Here is an 18,017-nt window from a genome sequence, read left to right as displayed (position 1 = left end):
TGGGACACAATTTCACAATAAACAGCAACAGGACAATCAGGAAGATGTTTCTGCCTGACAGCACACACACACCATGAGCCTCAGGCCTGGGCCTGAGAAGGACTCTCATTCTGAGAACAATGACTTTCTATTGTTAGGTAATTGTGTGTCCAATTAGAAAAGATATTGAAAATTAGATGACTGCAAAAGTGAGTAATGAAGTTTTGTCACTTTATATATGTTTCATAGAAAGTAGACACCAATAACTGGTTTTAGAAAAATGGAATCATTACAGTAGATCAGACACAGGAAAGCACTGGTTGTTTGTGATTAAAAATTTACAATCATTTAGGAGAAATTTAACAAAAAAAAATTTTTTTGATAGGGTTTCACTCTGTCTCCCAGGCTGGATTATAGTGGCATGGGCCTTGATCTCACTACAGTCTTGTCTTTCGGACTCAAGCAATCCTCCCACCTCAGCCTCCCAAATAGCTGGGACTGTAGGTGTGTGTCACTACTCCCAGCTGATTTTTTTTTTTTTAATATTTTTTATTTGAGTCGAGGTCTTGCTATGTTTCCCAGGCTGTTCTCAAACTCCTGGGGTCAAGCAATCCTCCCACCTTGACTTCCCAAAGTCCTGGGATTATAGGCATGAGCCATCACACCTGGCCTAATAGAGTATTTAAAAATGGCTACTCACCAACCAAAGTCCCAAATCTAAAATGTAATGGATGTGAGAAAATTACTATGCTTGTCATAATTAGAATCATGTTATTCTCATTTAGACTCAATGGGTCCAGCCCAGATAAGAAAACTGTCTTAACTCATAATACAGGTTCCTTGGGGAAGTAGATTAAGTCTTTGACTTGATTATTTCCCTTATCCAACCTTTATTCTACTGGCCTGAAAAGGGTTAGCTGCCTTCTCGGCTGGTCAAAGTTTCCACTACACAGTGAGGGCACTTGCTCAGTAATTCAGAGGAATAGCTCACTAAAACTTCACGTTTGTTGTTTTGTTTATCATCACTTGACCTGCTCTCCCCACCCTGCTCTTTAGTACATCATTCATTTTTCTGGTATGAACACAAATAAGAATGAACAGGTAGTTTAACATTCCATTCCACAAAAGTCAGTGATGAGTAAAGGAATTGTGGTTGTACTGCTGTATAAAATTGCCCCAAATGTTCCCAGGCCTTTGGGATGCAGGTATGCACCAACCCAGGGCTCTTGTTCCTAAGGTCACTATCAGCTGAACAAACCTTCAGTGCAGCAGATTTACACCAGGAAAAGCAAAACTAATTTATTCTATTCTCTTTGACCATTTTGGAGAAAAACTGTGGGCCTCTGCAGGCCAACCCTAAGTCTACAGTGGCGTTAAGAGGGTGTGGGAAGGTGAGGCAGGAAAACCAGGGAGATGGAGTAATAGGGAACTTTCTGCACTTCCTAGATGAGTCAGGTGGGGGACAGAGCAGGATGCATGCTAGGATAAACGGGGCTGGAAAATCAAAACTAATAAGAGTTAGCTACTGATGCCAGTATGGTTGCTTACTTCTGAGAAACAGGCATGAGCTGCTAATCCCAACACCTGTAACAAGCAGTTGATTGAGTTACATTAATACATTATAATACTTTAATTAAATGCCACATTTTAAAAATTACAGAATTCATAAATATCCAGAAGTTCCTTTTTTGCTCCCCAAGGTTAATAGGCATTGTGCTTAAAATGGCAGCTTAGTGCAATTCTAGTAGCCATTCTTTTCAAAATGTCTTAGGAAGCAGAGTAGAAAAATTCTGTTAAGAATTAGTTCATTAGGAAAGGAACATTATGCAGATCAGGGGAAGCTTCGAGCCTAGACATTGATTAAGAAATTTTACTCTTGTTCCTCAAATTTCCATACTTGGAATATGAGTTCTGATCTGTACTTAAAGAAAAAAAAAAAGTTTGATCTCAGAATGAACTTAAATACAATCAAAAATCTAGGTTTTCATTTGAGCCCTTGAGCATGCACTAATGACATGTGTAATCCCTAACTCTTCAGCATCTGCAGTTAAAATTTTGAGTGTCAACTTGAAACTCTTTTAGTGTGTCTAAAATATTTTAACCACTGTGCTGAGGAGTTAGAGACCAGCTGCTGGCATTGCATGCAAAATAGATAGCACTGGGTGGGCTACAGGTAGACTATGTGATTTACAAAAAGACAGACAGGACAAGTTATCCTTGCTTGATTTCTCACACACGGGACTTCCACGGGGGACAGAATTCTTAACTGCCTTTTAAACTAGCACCTGTCTTTCTCATTTTCCTCTGGCTTCAACTAGCTTATGGAAGGTACCTGCAGTCATTGTTGACTTTTTCCACTTACCATTTTCATCTACAGCAAGTACACAGGCCCCTTTGGCCAGCAACTCCTCAACCACCACCTTCAAGCCATTGCGTGCAGCAACGTGGAGGGGTCTAAAAAACACAAGACCGAGCATCAGTTGTGATACATACTTGGGTAAGAATGTGGAATTCTGGTTAGCCCATGTCGCTAAAAGGAAGTACTTAGACTCTGCAAATAGTACATGGATGTTTTTACTTAAGAAAAAAAAAAAATTGCTGCCCAGATCTTTTCCAGGTGCTAATGGTCCAACTGTTGTTGTATGTTTGGCCCAGATCTTGCTGCAGATATTACAAATATTGTGCATCTCAAACAATCTCAATGACAGTAAATAGGAAGACAGAGGAAGAACTCAAGCTTTGCTGTATTTTGCAGAAGGCCCTTTACTGCTTGATTTCCAACACAGCATTTGAATCACTGTTTCACACAGTTCAACAATATGACTGGCATTAATGCCACCCACATATATGTATAATTTCAACCCTCCTTGTTACTACTAAATGCACACAGATGTTTTACTGAATTTATAATACCTTAAAGAATTATGTCAGACTCAGTATATTGTGCTTATATACTGCTTAAGATTCTTTTTTTTTTTTTTTGAGACAGGGTCTCACTCTGTCACCCAGGCTGGAGTGCAGTGACATGATCACAGCTCACTGCAGCCTTGACCTTCTGCTGGGCTCAAGTGATTCTCCTGCCTCAGTCTCCTGAGTAGCTGAGACTACAGGCGCAAACCACCGTGGCTGGCTAATTTTTTTATTTTTTGTAGAGAAGGGGTTTTATCATGTTGGCCAGGCTGGTCTCAAACTGCTGGGCCCAAGTGATCTGCCTGTCTGAGCCTCCCAAAGTGCCAGGATTACAGGTATGAGCCACCACACCCAATTTTTTTTGTTTTTTGATTTTTGTTTTTTTGTTTGGAGACAGAGTCTTGATCTTGTTGCCCAGGCTGGAGTACAGTGGCGCGATCTCAGCTCAGTGCAACCTCCGCCTCCTAGGTTCAAGTGATTCTCCGGCCTCAGCCTCCCAAGTAGCTGAGATTACAGGCACCCGCCATTACGCCCAGCTAATTTTGTTGGTGGTGTTGTATTTTTTAGTAGAGATGGGGTTTCCACCATGTTGGCCAGGCTGGTCATGAACTCCTGGCCTCAAGTAATCCACCTGCCTTGGCCTCCCAAAGTGCTGGGATTACAGGCATGAGCCACCATGCCCCGCTTAAGAATCTTAAATGAAAAAAATTCCTTTGCCTTTAAAACAAATGCATAAATAATTTCCTAAAGCGGAAAATGAAACCGCTTTTAGATCTTTCACACCAAGGGTTACACTGAATTATATTAAAATATAATCAAGACAAATAGCTTAGAAACTCTTCAAATGTATTCTGGGAACCTGATTTGTAAAACTGTCATTTTCCAGTCAGAATACATAATGCTAATACATAATACAAATAGCTTCCCCAAATATGTCAGTCCATAAGATTTTTCTAACAGCCCACTAAATTTATAATATTACCCCAGAAATATCAGCAAAGAAAAACACAGACTTCACAAAATTCTATGAAGACATATCAAAAGAAGGATTCTAACTAAAACTGCCTCGCTTGGTCAGCACTTGTAGATATGTGACTGTCACCTTCATGCAGGGGAAGCCAGGTCTGCATCTTTCACCACTGTGTTCCCCAGAGCTAGTCTGGCACACAGCAGGCTCTTAATATTTATTGAATAAATGCCTATGACCCTGGGTTCAAGTCCAACTTTAGTAGTTACACTTACGTCTGCAGTGCATTATTTTTTGCATTAATAAGGCTCTCGTCTTGTATCTTGTCAAGTATTAACAAGGCACATTTTTCATGACCCTAATAAAGAAAAAGAATGATAAGAAATACAGGACAGAGACATAGAAAAGTTACTGTGAAATTTCTTCATTATGATTTAAATTGAAAATGAATTTCCTCTGCCTAACAACATTCTATAGAACTACTTTCTGAGTAATTTTTTTTTCTTCTCAATAGTGAATGGGCTCCAGACACTCTAAGAGCCCTAAGAGCCCTAATAGGGTCTATTAGAACTTGGTTAACATAAGTCTGATCTAAAATATTAATGCTGCTAAGATAAATTTTAAAATTAATCCCCAGAGAGGTAAAGCAGATGCTAGTTTAGCTAGGCCAGCTGGTAAGCAGGAAATAGAATCCGGAATATTGTCTGAATCCTACAACATTTAACATACATCAAAAGTCCCACCTCCTATTTCAAGACGTCAGTTACTACTTCAATTATCTATTTATCCTTGGAATTCCCATTACATCTATTATCTATATCATTCATCATCATTAATTGTCTTATATTGTGAAGAAACCCTATTTCAGGAAAACTCATTCTTTTCTTCCTTGACCAGTGGAAGATATCTCTCTGTACCTTAGAAAATAGATGGTTAATAATCTTTGAAAATCAATTGATAAGTCAGAGACCCTTTCACAATTTCAGGCCTGGTACCCTTTTAAGGGGTCATGGCTTCCTAAGCCCTTGCTGACGAACATGTGGCCTGCAGAGCAGTCACATTAGTATTACTGGGAGTTAGAACTGCTGAATCTCAAGCTCTGCCCCAGACCTAATAAATCAGACACTGTTTCTTCACAGATCTCCTAGGTGATTCATTTCCATGATAAAGTTTGAAAAGCATTGCACTTATATTCACCAAAATACTATACCTTGAAATAAACTTCATAAAGCTGAGCACTTTTTGTGGTTCCCATGGGCTTCCCAGAGCATGAAGTAAGAAAATGCAAGCAATGAAAGGAATGTCTGAGACTTCTGGTACCATATAGGTAACACTGATAATATTTTAACTACACTGAAATAAATCACCACCATGGGTGCTAACTGGCGTCATACTATAATGCCTTATATGGGAGACCGTTAAATATAATTTTAGAAATGTCCATGGAGGTTTCATTCTGATGCACTGCTGCTGGAGGGTAAACTGTTGTGACCTCATAAGAGGGCAAGTTGGTCTAAAAATATTTATATCTGGCAGGGTGCGGTGGTTCACGCCTGTAATCCTAGCACTTTGGGGTGCCAAGGTGGGCAAATCACGAGGTCAGGAGTTCGAGACCAGCCTGGCCAGCATGGTGAAACTCCGTCTCTCACAAAAAACACAAAAATTAGCCGGGCATGGTGGCGCGTGCCTGTAGTCCCAGCTACTCGGGCAGCTGAGGCAGGAGAATCGCTTGAACTTGGGAGGCAGAGGTTGCAGTGGGCCAAGATTGCACCACTGCACTCCAGCCTGGGCAACAGAGTGAGACTCCGTCTCAAAAAAAAAAAAAAGTATATCCTTAGACTCAATAATTCCACACTTAGGAATTTATCTTAAAGTAATGAGTAAGGTTGTTTATAAAAGATTCCTCTGCAATAAGCATTATTTATATAGGTTGAGCATACCATATTCGAAAATCTGAAACAAAAAATGCTACAAAATCCAAAACTTTTTGAATATTGACATAACACTAAGATTTCTGGATTTGGGATAATCAACAGGTATAACACAAATATTCCAAAATCCAAAAAATTCCTAAATCTGAAACACTTCTAGTCCCAGGCATATCAGGTAAGAGATACTGAACTTGTACTAGCATATAATTGAAAACAAGCTATTTGTCTAATAATGGGAAATGGGTTGAATAAAAGATGGCCCATTCCTAAGCTGAAATACTACAAATCTTCTAAAATACCATAAAACATGATGTTTAAAAGATATTAATAGTATACGACTCAGCAACAAAACCAAATTTTGTAAAATCATATGTATGACATAAAAGATAAATTATATATATATGTAATTTTACATAATTTATCTTTTCTTTTTTTTTGAGATGGAGTTTCACTCTTGTTGCCCAGTCTGGAGTGCAATGGCGTGATCTTGGCTCACCACAACCTCTGCCTCCTGGGTTCAAACGATTCTCCTGGCTCAGCCTCCTGAGTAGCTGGGATTACAGACATGCACCACCACGCCCGGCTAATTTTGTATTTTTAGTAGAGACAGGGGTTCTCCATTATGGTCAGGCTGGTTTCGAACTCCCAACCTCAGGTGATCCACCTGCCTTGGCCTCCCAAAGTGTTGGGATTACAGGCATAAGTCACTGTGCCCGGCCTAAAATTTATCTTTTATGGAAGAAGGAATCTTGAGCAACATGTGAACATACCACTATTTGAAAACAAAAAAACAAAAAACAAAAAAACATTTTTTTGCATTGAACTATACACCAGAAAAAAGGGGAGAGGGTAGAAATACACATAGATCCGTTTATTTGCTTCACATTAGTGTATTTTTTGGCTGTGTTACTACAATGTCTTCAAATGGAACAAAATGAAAACAAGTAAAACTGCTTATACTTTACAAGCCACCTAACTAAGGTCCTAACTTTTATGTAGGTACCAAAATGTGGTACAACAACCAGAGAGACAGATACAATGGCAGCATCAAGACAGACAGACTACAGCAAGAATGCAAGTGGCAGATGCCATGAAAAGCATCTCCTCATCATTTGTGTTGATGAAGATATGCTTCTTCATCAACCGAATGGGTTATTGGGTCTGTCCTTTCCTTCTCACCCTTCAATTCCACTTTCAGTTGACAAGACCCTGGGAAGATGTACATCTTAATTAAGAGCCATGCTACACAGTTCTGCAGTAGAATTTCAGTGGTATTATTACTGTTATTATTACAACATGAAGTAATAATATTTTAAATTCAATTACATACTTTACTACAAGCCAAATGTAAGGGTGTATTCAAGTCCTTATCCTTTACAGTCAGATCAGCCTGGGCACTGTTCACCAAAATATCTGTAGAAAAAGCCCAAAAGAGGGTTACTTAGATGAGATGCTGATCACATGCATTTTGAAGAAGTCACTACAAACACAATAACATATTTAAATTAGTACAGTTCACGTATTCATATTTAATGTTTTTAAAGAAAAAAGGGAGTAATTTATTTTCATATTTGTGCTATCCAAGGTTAACAGGCACTAATTTTAACTGCTTTTACAGTTCATTATTTCCAGTTAAAGTGATTCTGTTGTCATACTTGGTTTCTAAATGTTGAGAATTTCGTTGCAGAAGAGCTGGCTCTTTGACAAGGTCCACCAAGAATCAAAAAACAAGGAACTGAAGATGCTTGAGCAGGTAGAATCAGGTGACCTAAGTAAAACTGCTAATGGCCTTTTTCCATATGTGTATACTATGAGAACAACTGATTTCTTGATTTGACATTATTTTGGTTTTTGGATGGGCATAAGGGCAAAGTCCATACAACAAGCACGTACCCACAGCGCCTGCCTGCCCGTTCTCAGCAGCCATCATCAGTGCTGTTTTCCCTGAATTGTCTACTGCATTCACTGGAGCACTGTGACTCAGAAGAAGCTGCAAGCACTCCACATGATCAGCAAATGCTGCTGCATGAAGGGGTGTCCTAAAGATTTAAAACAAATATCACTTGAGTTTCCTTTAAACTTTATTCTCATTAGTTACTGCCCAAGAAACATGTACATGGTGTTGTCTTAAGGATTTAAAACTTCTCAGTTTATAGACATAGTGATCAGGCCCCCTCCCTCTAAAGGTCATCCAGGGTAGACACTGAAATATCATGTATGGGACTGGAAACTCCTAGACTTAGGAGGCGGGTGTGTGTTGGCCCTGATAATGAAATTAGTGTCTTTACTGACTCTTTAATCTTAAGTTCCAGTGAGTCTACTTTTATCTTTGAGATAGATACTTTCAAAATTAATGCTTAAGTCTGTAGGTAATTGGCAGATTAAATAAAAAATTTAAAAGCCCATCACATCATCTATTGTGGTTGCTTAATTTCTTTTAAAGGATAATTTGGCATTATTTATCAAAATTAAAAAATATCAACCCTTTAACCAATAAATCCAATTCTAGGTTTTTATCTCTCAGATACACTTGGTCATGTGTACAGACACATATTTTATTTATTTGTTTATTTATTTATTTATTTATGAGACAGAGTCTCACTCTGTTGCCCAGGCTGGAGTGCAGTGGCACAATCTCAGTTCACTGCAACCTCTGCCTCCCGGGTTCAAGTGATTCTCCTGCCTCAGCTTCTGAGTAGCTGGGACTACAGGCATGTGCCACCATGCCCGGCTAATTTTTTGTATTTTTAGTAGAGATGGGGTTTCACCATGTTAACCAAGATGGTCTCTATCTCCTGACCTTGTGATCCGCCCACTTCAACCTCCCAAAGTGCTGGGATGACAGGAGTGAGCCACGGCGCCTGGCCCAGATACGTATATGAGAATGTTCACCACATCACACTTTGAAACAGCAAAATATTGGAAACGACCTAAATATTCTTCAATGGAGGGCAGGATGAGCAAATTATAGCATAGCCATTCAATGAAATAATATGCAGCTTTAAAAATAATATGGTATGAAAGGATCTCCAAGATACACTAAAAGTAGAGCATTGTTATAGAATGCTACCATGTACAAAAAGAATATACGGATATATACATATATATGTATATATGTTTGTAGATATGCATAAAAATATTTAGGAGAACATAAAATTTGTAAATAACAGTGTATAGTAGCTTTCTCTGTGGAAGACGCTAGGGATTCCAGGCTTAGAGGGAAATTTCTTTAAATTATACACCCTCTGTAATATTAAAAACCATGCTTATCCATTATTCTTTCAATTAAAAACATAGATGTTTGGCTACTCTGCAACTGCAAAGCAGAGGCTAAGATTCATCAAGATAAAAGGCATGCCGCTGGCCGGGCGCGGTGGCTCAAGCCTGTAATCCCAGCACTTTGGGAGGCCGAGACGGGCGGATCACGAGGTCAGGAGATCGAGACCATCCTGGCTAACACGGTGAAACCCCGTCTCTACTAAAAAATACAAAAAACTAGCTGGGCGAGGTGGCGGGCGCCTGTAGTCTCAGCTACTCAGGAGGCTGAGGCAGGAGAATGGCGTAAACCCGGGAGGCAGAGCTTGCAGTGAGCTGAGATCCGGCCACTGCACTCCAGCCTGGGCGACAGAGCGAGACTCCGTCTCAAAAAAAAAAAAAAAAAAAAAAAAAAAAAAAAAAAAAAGGCATGCCGTTTTAGATTACTTACCTGCCTTTGTCATCTCTACAACTGACGATACTGGAATCTATGGCCCCAAGCAGCAATGATGCACAATTCCCATGATCATTGATTCTAAAATGAAAATGGGTTTTAATGTAACAATGTCACTCTTTTAAATTATATCACCTCCTAACCCATCTTCCTATGTACTGTATATTTGACAATCCGAAGCATTTTTAAAAAATTGAACGTAAACATTTGTGGTATATGTTTCATTGGCATACACTTTGTAACCCCTAGCATTACTTCAGAACCTCTATATCTAGGTAGAAGTTTATTGCACTTATACAAGGCACCACGTTAGGCGTTTTGGAGATATCAAAGTGGAATAGACATGCTTCCTTCAGATTTAAAATCTTTCTGACCTTTGGGAGTCTGAGGCGGGCAGATCATGAGGTCAGGAGTTTGAAACCAGCCTGGCCAATATGGTGAAACCCAGTCCCTACTAAAACCACAAAAATTAGCCAGGTGTGGTGGCACACACCTGTAGTCCCAGCTGCTCGGGAGGCTGAGGCAGGAGAACTGCTTGAACCCAGGAGGTGGAGGTTGCAGTGGGCCGAGATTGTGCCACTGCTCTCCAGCCTAGACGACAGAGCAAGACTCCATCTCAAAAAACAAAAAGCAATAAACAAAATAAAATCTTTCTGACTCTTTTTAACTTATACTTTCTTCATTGATCTACTTTATGCCTCCAATATCTTTCCAATCAAATGACTCAGTTTCATATAAAGGCCAGAGACAATGTAAAGACAAAGCGTCCTCAGGTCTTGGGCCCCCAGGCTAACCATGGAAGGCCAGTTGAACACAGACTCCCAGGCTGACTATGGAAGTCTGACTTAAAGTCACTGGATCCTCTGAACAATGGCTCACTACTGAGACTGGAGCAAAAATTAAATTTATCAGAAAAGGGCTTACAACATATGAAAGATGAAGAATTTCAATATATGAAAATTTGTCCTAGTGTGAAATGTCTTTCTAACCATCTGTAGGCATACTATTGTCAACGCTGACTTATTTTTAGAATTTGGCAGACAAATGTGAGTTATACCTGAAGAGTTCTTCACATGGGTAATGCACCTCTCACTCTACCCCTTCACGAGACTTCCCGAGGGTGGCATCTGTGCCATTTTGGAACTGTGGCACTCTACAAAAAGCTCTGGGAAAATCCTTAATATTTTGCTATCAGATCTACTTGTCTTTAGCAGCAAAAATGGAATATTTCAGTCTTATCTGTAATATAAAAGCTTTTCTCCCTTCAAAGCAACTTTTCTATGTGGAGTTAAAATAATTAAAGCAACACCATTAACTCTCATCTTTTCTACTTACATTGCACAGTGCAGTGGAGTAAAGGGATTACCGATAAATTTGCGAAAACATTTTTGCTCCAAAAGTACTTCTATACAGTTTTCATTACCTGCAAGAAATAAAAATAATTTAGGGAGTTTCCAAGAAAGAAATTTTGTTCAACCCAATCTGCTTTTTCATTACATATTGAGTTTTTGGTTTATGAATTTTCCTGAATTGGCTGAACATTCATTCTCCAAGAAATAAAATTAAAATTAACAAAATGCCAAAATGTTATTAACTATGTTCACAAGTGTTCAGAGACTTAATGAACAAATAAAACAATGAAGGCCATATGGTCTGGTGAAGAGAGATAGAGAAGATGACTCATTTGCAAGCAGAATATATTCTGTTTTACTCTCAGCTCTTGAAAGATAGATGCCTCACATAGGCGTGCTTCAATTTGTCCACATTTATAAGAGGAAATGTACCTTTCACCCATACAAATACTTTCACTTACAGTTGTGCATTCTAATGGACACATGAAACTGATTAGTAGAAAACAGTATTCGAGATAACGCATGTGAAAAGGTCTTGACTGTAAAATACTATATGTGTTTTAATTGACCCCAAGAACAGTTCTTGGCACATCACGGGCATTCACTAAGCACTATTCAAATAAGTAGATGAATGAATATGTGAGATTTTTTCAACAAAATGGTAGGTAGTTTCCAAATCAACTGAATTTGAGTTAAGTAAGGTCCTAGCTGTCAGCTTACTTGTTATGTGATCTGAGGCAATTTACTTGGGATCTCTGAGCCTCAGTTTCTCACATATTCAAAACTGGACAAGGAATACCTGCCCTACCTATGTCACAGGATGGTGAGAACTTTACTCAATAAAGGGCCTCAGATGTGGTTTGTGATACAATTGTAAGACAGATCTTGCCACATGGTATATAGTCTCCCATGAAGAAGGGTGATGGTTCCCCAGCCTGACTAAGTGTTTTCTCATTACAGACCTGGTTAAAACAAAAAACAACAACAACAAAAGTCTCTGTGGTTCTCAATTATAAGGTGGGAAGGCATTGCCATTTTGCTTTGGAACACAGATTGTCCTGAAACCTCTTCTCGGTTGAACTCAGTGCTAAGTTAGTGAAAGTTCCCTTATGATCTACCTCAGAACGATGTAGCTGGGACAATTTGAAATATTAAAATACAAATCAAACTTTTCTTGTACCTAAAAAGAGAAAAGGCAATACTGCTTTTAGACAGATTAAAAAGTATATGAATTAATAAATAAAAAAAAATGGCAGTGGCCGGGCATGGTGGCTCATGCCTATAATCTCAGAACTTTGAGAGGTCAAGGCAGGTGGATTACTTCAGGTCAGGAGTTCAACACCAGCCTGGCTAATATGGTGAAACTCCATCTCTACTAACAATACCGAAACAAACAAACAAACAAAAGACCTGCATGGTGGTGCCTGTCTGTAGTTCCAGCTACTCGGGAGGCTAAGGCAGAAGAATCGCTTGAACCCAGGAGGCAAAGGTTGTGCTGAACCAAAATCACGCCATCAGCCTGGGTGACAGAGTAAGACTCTATACACCCCTGGGGAAAAAAAAAAAAAAAGCTGGCAGCTTCAGGCAAGTTGTATAATTTAGCCTTCCAACTAACGACATGGAACCCTCATTCAAACAGTCTCAGACACCTCAACTCTTCCAAAGGAGCTAGCTTAGGGTAGCATCCACACATAGCATTCCTTAAGTGGGGACTGTATGAATCCCAGTTTAAGAGTCTGTGCAGGTAGGGCTGGAGATGACTGAGCTCCTTTCAGTATTTCAAAGTGCCTAGTAAAAAGGAGTCTGGGAAGATTGGAGCTTGAAACTCAGTCCTGGACAAAGGCTGCACTGAAAGTGTGAACGGCTTAGGAGAAGACTGCTCCTCCTCCCCTGCCTGTACCTGGAGAGGCCTAGGAACACAGACACCTCTCACCCTGAACCCTGAGGAGAGGATCTGGTTTGCATTAGGTTTGCGGCCCGCCATTATAATCAGCACTCTTACTGCATCCTTCTCCTCTTGTAGATTCTCCAGTGCCAGAGAGCTCCCACAGCTTGACCCAGATGGGGGTCACCCATTAGTAGGTTAAAAAAAAATCACTATCCTCCAGTGGCAGGAAGGGAACAAAACCAAGTTGAGGAAATAGAAAATTTGGCTCTTACTAAGGCAGAATGAATGAAAAAAAGAGGACTGTGATGAAAACACAGTAAGAGTTCTTAAATTGATATAATTAGAACACGTACACACACACAAATGCCTTTTGTGGAACTATTAACAGTTTCTAAATTAAAATTTTAATTGACTGATTGAAAATGTAAAAATAAAATTATAGAAGCAAAGTAAAAAATATATGGGAAAATATCCATATAATCTTAGGGGTAGGAGACCTTTTGAAGAAAGACTGGAAACCTGGAAACCATAAAAAATTTGATAGATTCAAGTATATAAAACTCAAAATCTCTACTTGGAAAAAAACATCCTAAACAAGGAACAAAAATATTCATATTTCTAAGACATTCATATCATTCAACATTCATTCATATCACATTCATATCACTAAGACAAGGTGCTCCTACAAGCATACAAGAAAAGATTAAATAGCTCAATAGGAAAAAAGTGAACAAAGGATGGAAAAAGTAATTTCCAGAAGAGGAAACACAAATAGCCAGTGTACTATTAGATAGGGAAATGCAAATTGAAACAAGAAGATACCTTTATTTGGCCTTCAAATTGACAAAAATTTAAAAGGGTGTTATCATTCTGGGTTGGCAAGCATGAGGAAAAACACCAACTTTTATACAAATGTTCGGTGGAATGATAAATTTTGATATCCTTTTTGCAAAATAATATAATTTATTAAAATTAAAAAATATATAAGCCCCCTTACTCAATAATTTTATTTCTGGAAACTTATCTGACAGATTTTATGGTACCATAATATGGATATGCACATTGCTGTGCTGTTTGTAATAGGAAAAAAAAAATCTGAATGTCAATCCACAGAAACCTGGTTGAATAAATAATAAGTTCTGGTATACATATTGCTATGAAATAATATACAACTATTACAAGATCAATCCATATTGATACATATTGACTTGTAAGAACATCTGCAATACAATTTTAAACACCAACAAAAAAAATTATAGAATGGTTGCTATTTGTTCTATAATTCCAGTTTCAAAAAATAGATACACATTCATTTGTAATTATTTATATTCTCAAATAAAAAATTATGAAAGAGACACACAAAATTACATTAGAAAGTAGGTTTAGAAATAGAAACAATTTTACTTCAGATACTTCTGTAAGTTGGAATTGGTATCATTAGCATGCATTTTTAAATTAAAATAAGTGAAATATAAATTTTAAAATCTCCCAAATAATAAGTACAATAAAATAAATGGGGAATATGAAACATAACAAAGAAATACCAAAAGATGAATCATGCATCTACTAGTAATCAATTGTGACAGGTTATTAAATTTTATATATATATTTGGTTTTAGTTTTATTATTTTAATCCCTTGTGGGATCCCAGGTTATATTACATAGATCAGAAACTCTGAATAAAACTGGTCATTTAAGCTTATCAGTTCTGATTACAGTTATGTGTTAATGATTAACTAAAAGGGGGAAGTGAACTTTTACTCAATTAAGGCATCACAGCAGCTGTGGAGGGGTGAGAACTATTAAAAAAACAAACAAACAAAATACACAAAAAAGATATCTTGGATGCAGAAACATTAGAAGCCATGGTTTGCAGAATTACACAAGGCTGTCACCTTCGCTGAGCTCACAGTGGTCATGGGGTAGGAAGTCTCGTGGAATCCGTCAAATGATAAGCAACTCACCATGATAACAAGCCCAGTGCAGCGGCGTGTAGCCTTGGTTATCTTTGAAACAACAGTCCTCCTCAGAAAGAGCCATTTGGAGCAGCTCACTCAGCCACGTGGCGTGGCCACGAGCAGCTGCATAGTGCAAGGGCGTCCTCCCTCTGGAATCTTTACAGAGAATTGACACTTCTTGTTCCAGCAGCATTTGCACACATTCCTCGTGTCCTGTCATAATCTGATGCATTGCAATTAAAAACACAAAACAAACCTCAGAAGACTAAGGAAGCAAAGCAGTTGGCTAAGTGAGGCTGGGCTTAGAGCAAGTGGACATATGCCTGGGTCTTTAAGGAAGGCAGACTCTGTACTATTTCAAGGGCAGAAGTCAGGACAACCTCAGCAAAATTCATAACAGAAAAATCTGTGAACATCAGCATTTTCCAAACATCTCTTGCCTTTCCTGACAATCATGAAAGATATCATGATGTGGCCAGGTACAGTGGCTCACGCCTGTAATCCCAGCACTTTGGGAGGTCGAGGAGGGCAGATCACGAGGTCAGGAGATCGAGACCATCCTGGCTAACATGGTGAAACCCCGTTTCTACTAAAAAATTACAAAAAATTAGCCGGGCGTGGTGGCGGGTGCCTGTAGTCCCAGCTACTCGGGATGCTGAGGCAGGAGAATGGCGTGAACCCGGGAGGCGGAGCTTGCAGTGAGCCGAGATTGCACCACTGCACTCCAGCCTGGGCGACAGAGCAAGACTCCGTCTCAGAAAAAAAAAAAAAAAAGAAAAAGAAAAGAAAGATATCATGATGCAGTGGTAAACATCAGTTTTAGAATCAGGAAGGTCTAAGTGAAATCTTGGCACCCCCGTGACAGGTCAGTTCGCCTCTCCATCCCTCACTCTATTCACCTATATATAAGAATAGTAATAACAACTTCACAGGGTGTTGTGAGGACTGAGATAACAGATGCAAAGGCTCTCAGCTTGTTGTACAGCCTACAGGAAGCAACCGAGAAATAAAAACTGTGATTGTGACAATGATCATGTAGTGTTCCTCTTCTCTTCATTTATCAGTGTGCTTGGTACCAGGCCAAAACAGCAATTGTATGATTTCTGCTTGTATTCACTTAGTTTATTTGGCATGCTTTAAAAAACAGTTCAGCAGGCGCAAGTGGTCACGCCTGTAATCCCAGCACTTTGGGAGGTGGAGGCAGGAGGATCACTTGAGCCCAGCAGTTTGAGACCTGCCTGGGCAACATGGTGAAACCCCATCTCGACAGAAAATACAAACGTTAGCTGGGCATGCTGGCATGCACCTGTGGTCCCAGTTACTGGGGGGAGGCTGAGGTGGGAGGATCGCTTGAGCCTGGGAGGTGGAGGTTGCAGTGAGCTGATATCATGCCACTGCACTCCAGCCTGGGTGATAGGAGTGAGACAAAAAAAAACACACTTCAACAGATGTGTGCAAATAATTGTCCATAGGATACATATTTTGGCATTATTTATAAGGACAAACAATTAGAAATAGCATAACTACTTAAAACCAGGTAATCATTGAAATAAACTATGACACTTGAACACAATGAGGCATTAAAAATCATGATGCAGAAAAAAGTGACATGTAAAAAGGTCCTTGATACACTAAGAGAAAAAAGCACATTCCAAATGACATCTTCAGTATTCTCTCTTTAAAATCTAAAACAAATCTATATATAGAAAGAAGATTGGAGATAATATACACCAAAAAGTGGTTATCTCCAGGAGGTATGATTACTGGTGATTGTGATTCTCTTCTCCGGGCTTTAAAAAAAATATTCTGCAAATTTTCTATGATATACATGTATTTTGTAGTCAGAAAGCAGAACCAATTTCACTAACAGTAGGTGTTCGTGCATCTATTATCACAATCTAACATGAAATCTTAAGAGCAAAACCTTCCATTATTTTGCCTTTGCCAAGGATTTTGTAATTTCTTTTGGACTGAATAAGGTTAATTGTTTATATTAGGAAACAGCCTTTTTGCTAAAAATTCATAGAAGGAAAAAAAAAGAAAACAAGCTCATTAAAAAATGGCTTGACTACAGCTGAGAAAGATGTACATACCCCTCTGTGTAAAGCTGTGCATCCTAGGATGTCAACAGTGTCTACGTTGGCTTCCTTTTCAAGTAACAATGAAACAGCATCAATATGTCCATATGCTACTGCAAGCATCAGTGGTGTTCTAGGCAGAGAGATAAAGTAGGCTTTTAAAAAGGAGATTAAAAAAAAATTCATCACTACCAGTAGGAGGACATTCTCTTTCTCTCTCTCATTCTTTTCCCCTCTCCTCTTGACAATTGCTTAATAATTTCGGAGCATCCCCAGTTTGCTATACAATATGCAGAACAAGCTATCTGCCTCTGCTCTAATGGCCACATGGAATGTTGTTGGTGGAATGATCCCTAGCGATGAGACAGGGTAAGCTTCCTTTTCAAAATATTCATGTTAACCTCATCATTTTCAGACCTATGTAGCATTTACTAGATATCAAGGGCAGGGAGAATGTGTATGCAGAAGCCCGTCTTGCTTCCATCAGAGCAGCTCTACTTTGTGGTATTCTATGTTGGACTTCTGCTAAAGATTTCATTTAAACAAAGCTTCTTTCCCTAAAGAAAAGTCTGGCAAGTCTCAGGGAAAGAATGAAGTGTTGTGATGCAAGAGGGAGGTGAGATTCTGACTATGACACTAATTCACATGCCTGGGGCTAGTCACTGCTGACTTTTGCTCTGCATTTCCTATTTGTAAGAGAAGATTAGGTGGGGAATACACCAACAGAAGGAAATTACTTTGAAAAAACAAAGTTGAGGAAGAAAAGACATCTGAAGGATTTCAATAATAGAGATAACCTCATGAGGTCTGTCCTATTTATTAATTAGAAAATGGCAATGGTGTAGCAGCTTCAGAAGAGGGTAAAAATGGGCGGAAAGGGGGAACAAAGGAGAGAATATAAATAAGAGCTGGGAAACATGGCCACAGCCCTTAAAAAGCTGATCCTTTCATCAAGACATGTGCACACCCACCCCTTCATGCTTTTCTTGGATATACACACTATAACTTAAAGCCACCTAATTAGCCCAGGGTCCTGGCCCAAATATATTCCCCCAACTTCTCAGTTCAACAGTCAGCCTTGTAATGATTTAACCAACCAGGTAGCTGTTGTGATTGAAATGTCAACCCAAGGCCACGTGTGAGCGCACTTACTGTCCTTTGGCATCTTTCACATCAACCGCCTCCGGGTTGTCTGCAATTTCTAGCAACAGCCGCAAACACAGTGTGTGACCATTAATTACTGAA

General features: G+C 39.1%; 1 protein-coding gene across 9 annotated transcripts in view; it reads right to left on the bottom strand.

The window, feature by feature from the left end:
• Positions 1–18,017, bottom strand: part of ANKRD44 (ankyrin repeat domain 44) — a 354,082-nt gene that overhangs the window by 29,681 nt on the left and 306,384 nt on the right. For 5 of the 9 annotated variants that reach the window (XM_030916285.1, XM_030916284.1, XM_030916281.1 and 2 more), the window contains exons 19-27: positions 17,925–18,012; positions 16,788–16,905; positions 14,701–14,917; positions 10,832–10,919; positions 9,494–9,577; positions 7,681–7,826; positions 7,118–7,200; positions 4,132–4,214; positions 2,342–2,433 (exon numbers count right to left, since the gene is read on the bottom strand). In XM_030916285.1, coding sequence (XP_030772145.1) covers positions 2,342–2,433; positions 4,132–4,214; positions 7,118–7,200; positions 7,681–7,826; positions 9,494–9,577; positions 10,832–10,919; positions 14,701–14,917; positions 16,788–16,905; positions 17,925–18,012 — 999 coding nt within the window. Of the gene's footprint in view, positions 1–2,341; positions 2,434–4,127; positions 4,215–7,117; positions 7,201–7,680; positions 7,827–9,493; positions 9,578–10,831; positions 10,920–14,700; positions 14,918–16,787; positions 16,906–17,924; positions 18,013–18,017 lie in introns of those variants that run through there. The other 4 variants (XM_030916289.1, XM_030916288.1, XM_030916287.1 and 1 more) reach the window with 2 other exon arrangements.

The sequence above is a fragment of the Rhinopithecus roxellana genome, chromosome 14 (assembly GCF_007565055.1).
Source record: "Rhinopithecus roxellana isolate Shanxi Qingling chromosome 14, ASM756505v1, whole genome shotgun sequence".
Taxonomy (NCBI): Eukaryota; Metazoa; Chordata; class Mammalia; order Primates; family Cercopithecidae; genus Rhinopithecus; species Rhinopithecus roxellana.
Note: the sequence above shows the minus strand (reverse complement) of the source record. Positions and strands in the feature narration are given on the sequence as shown.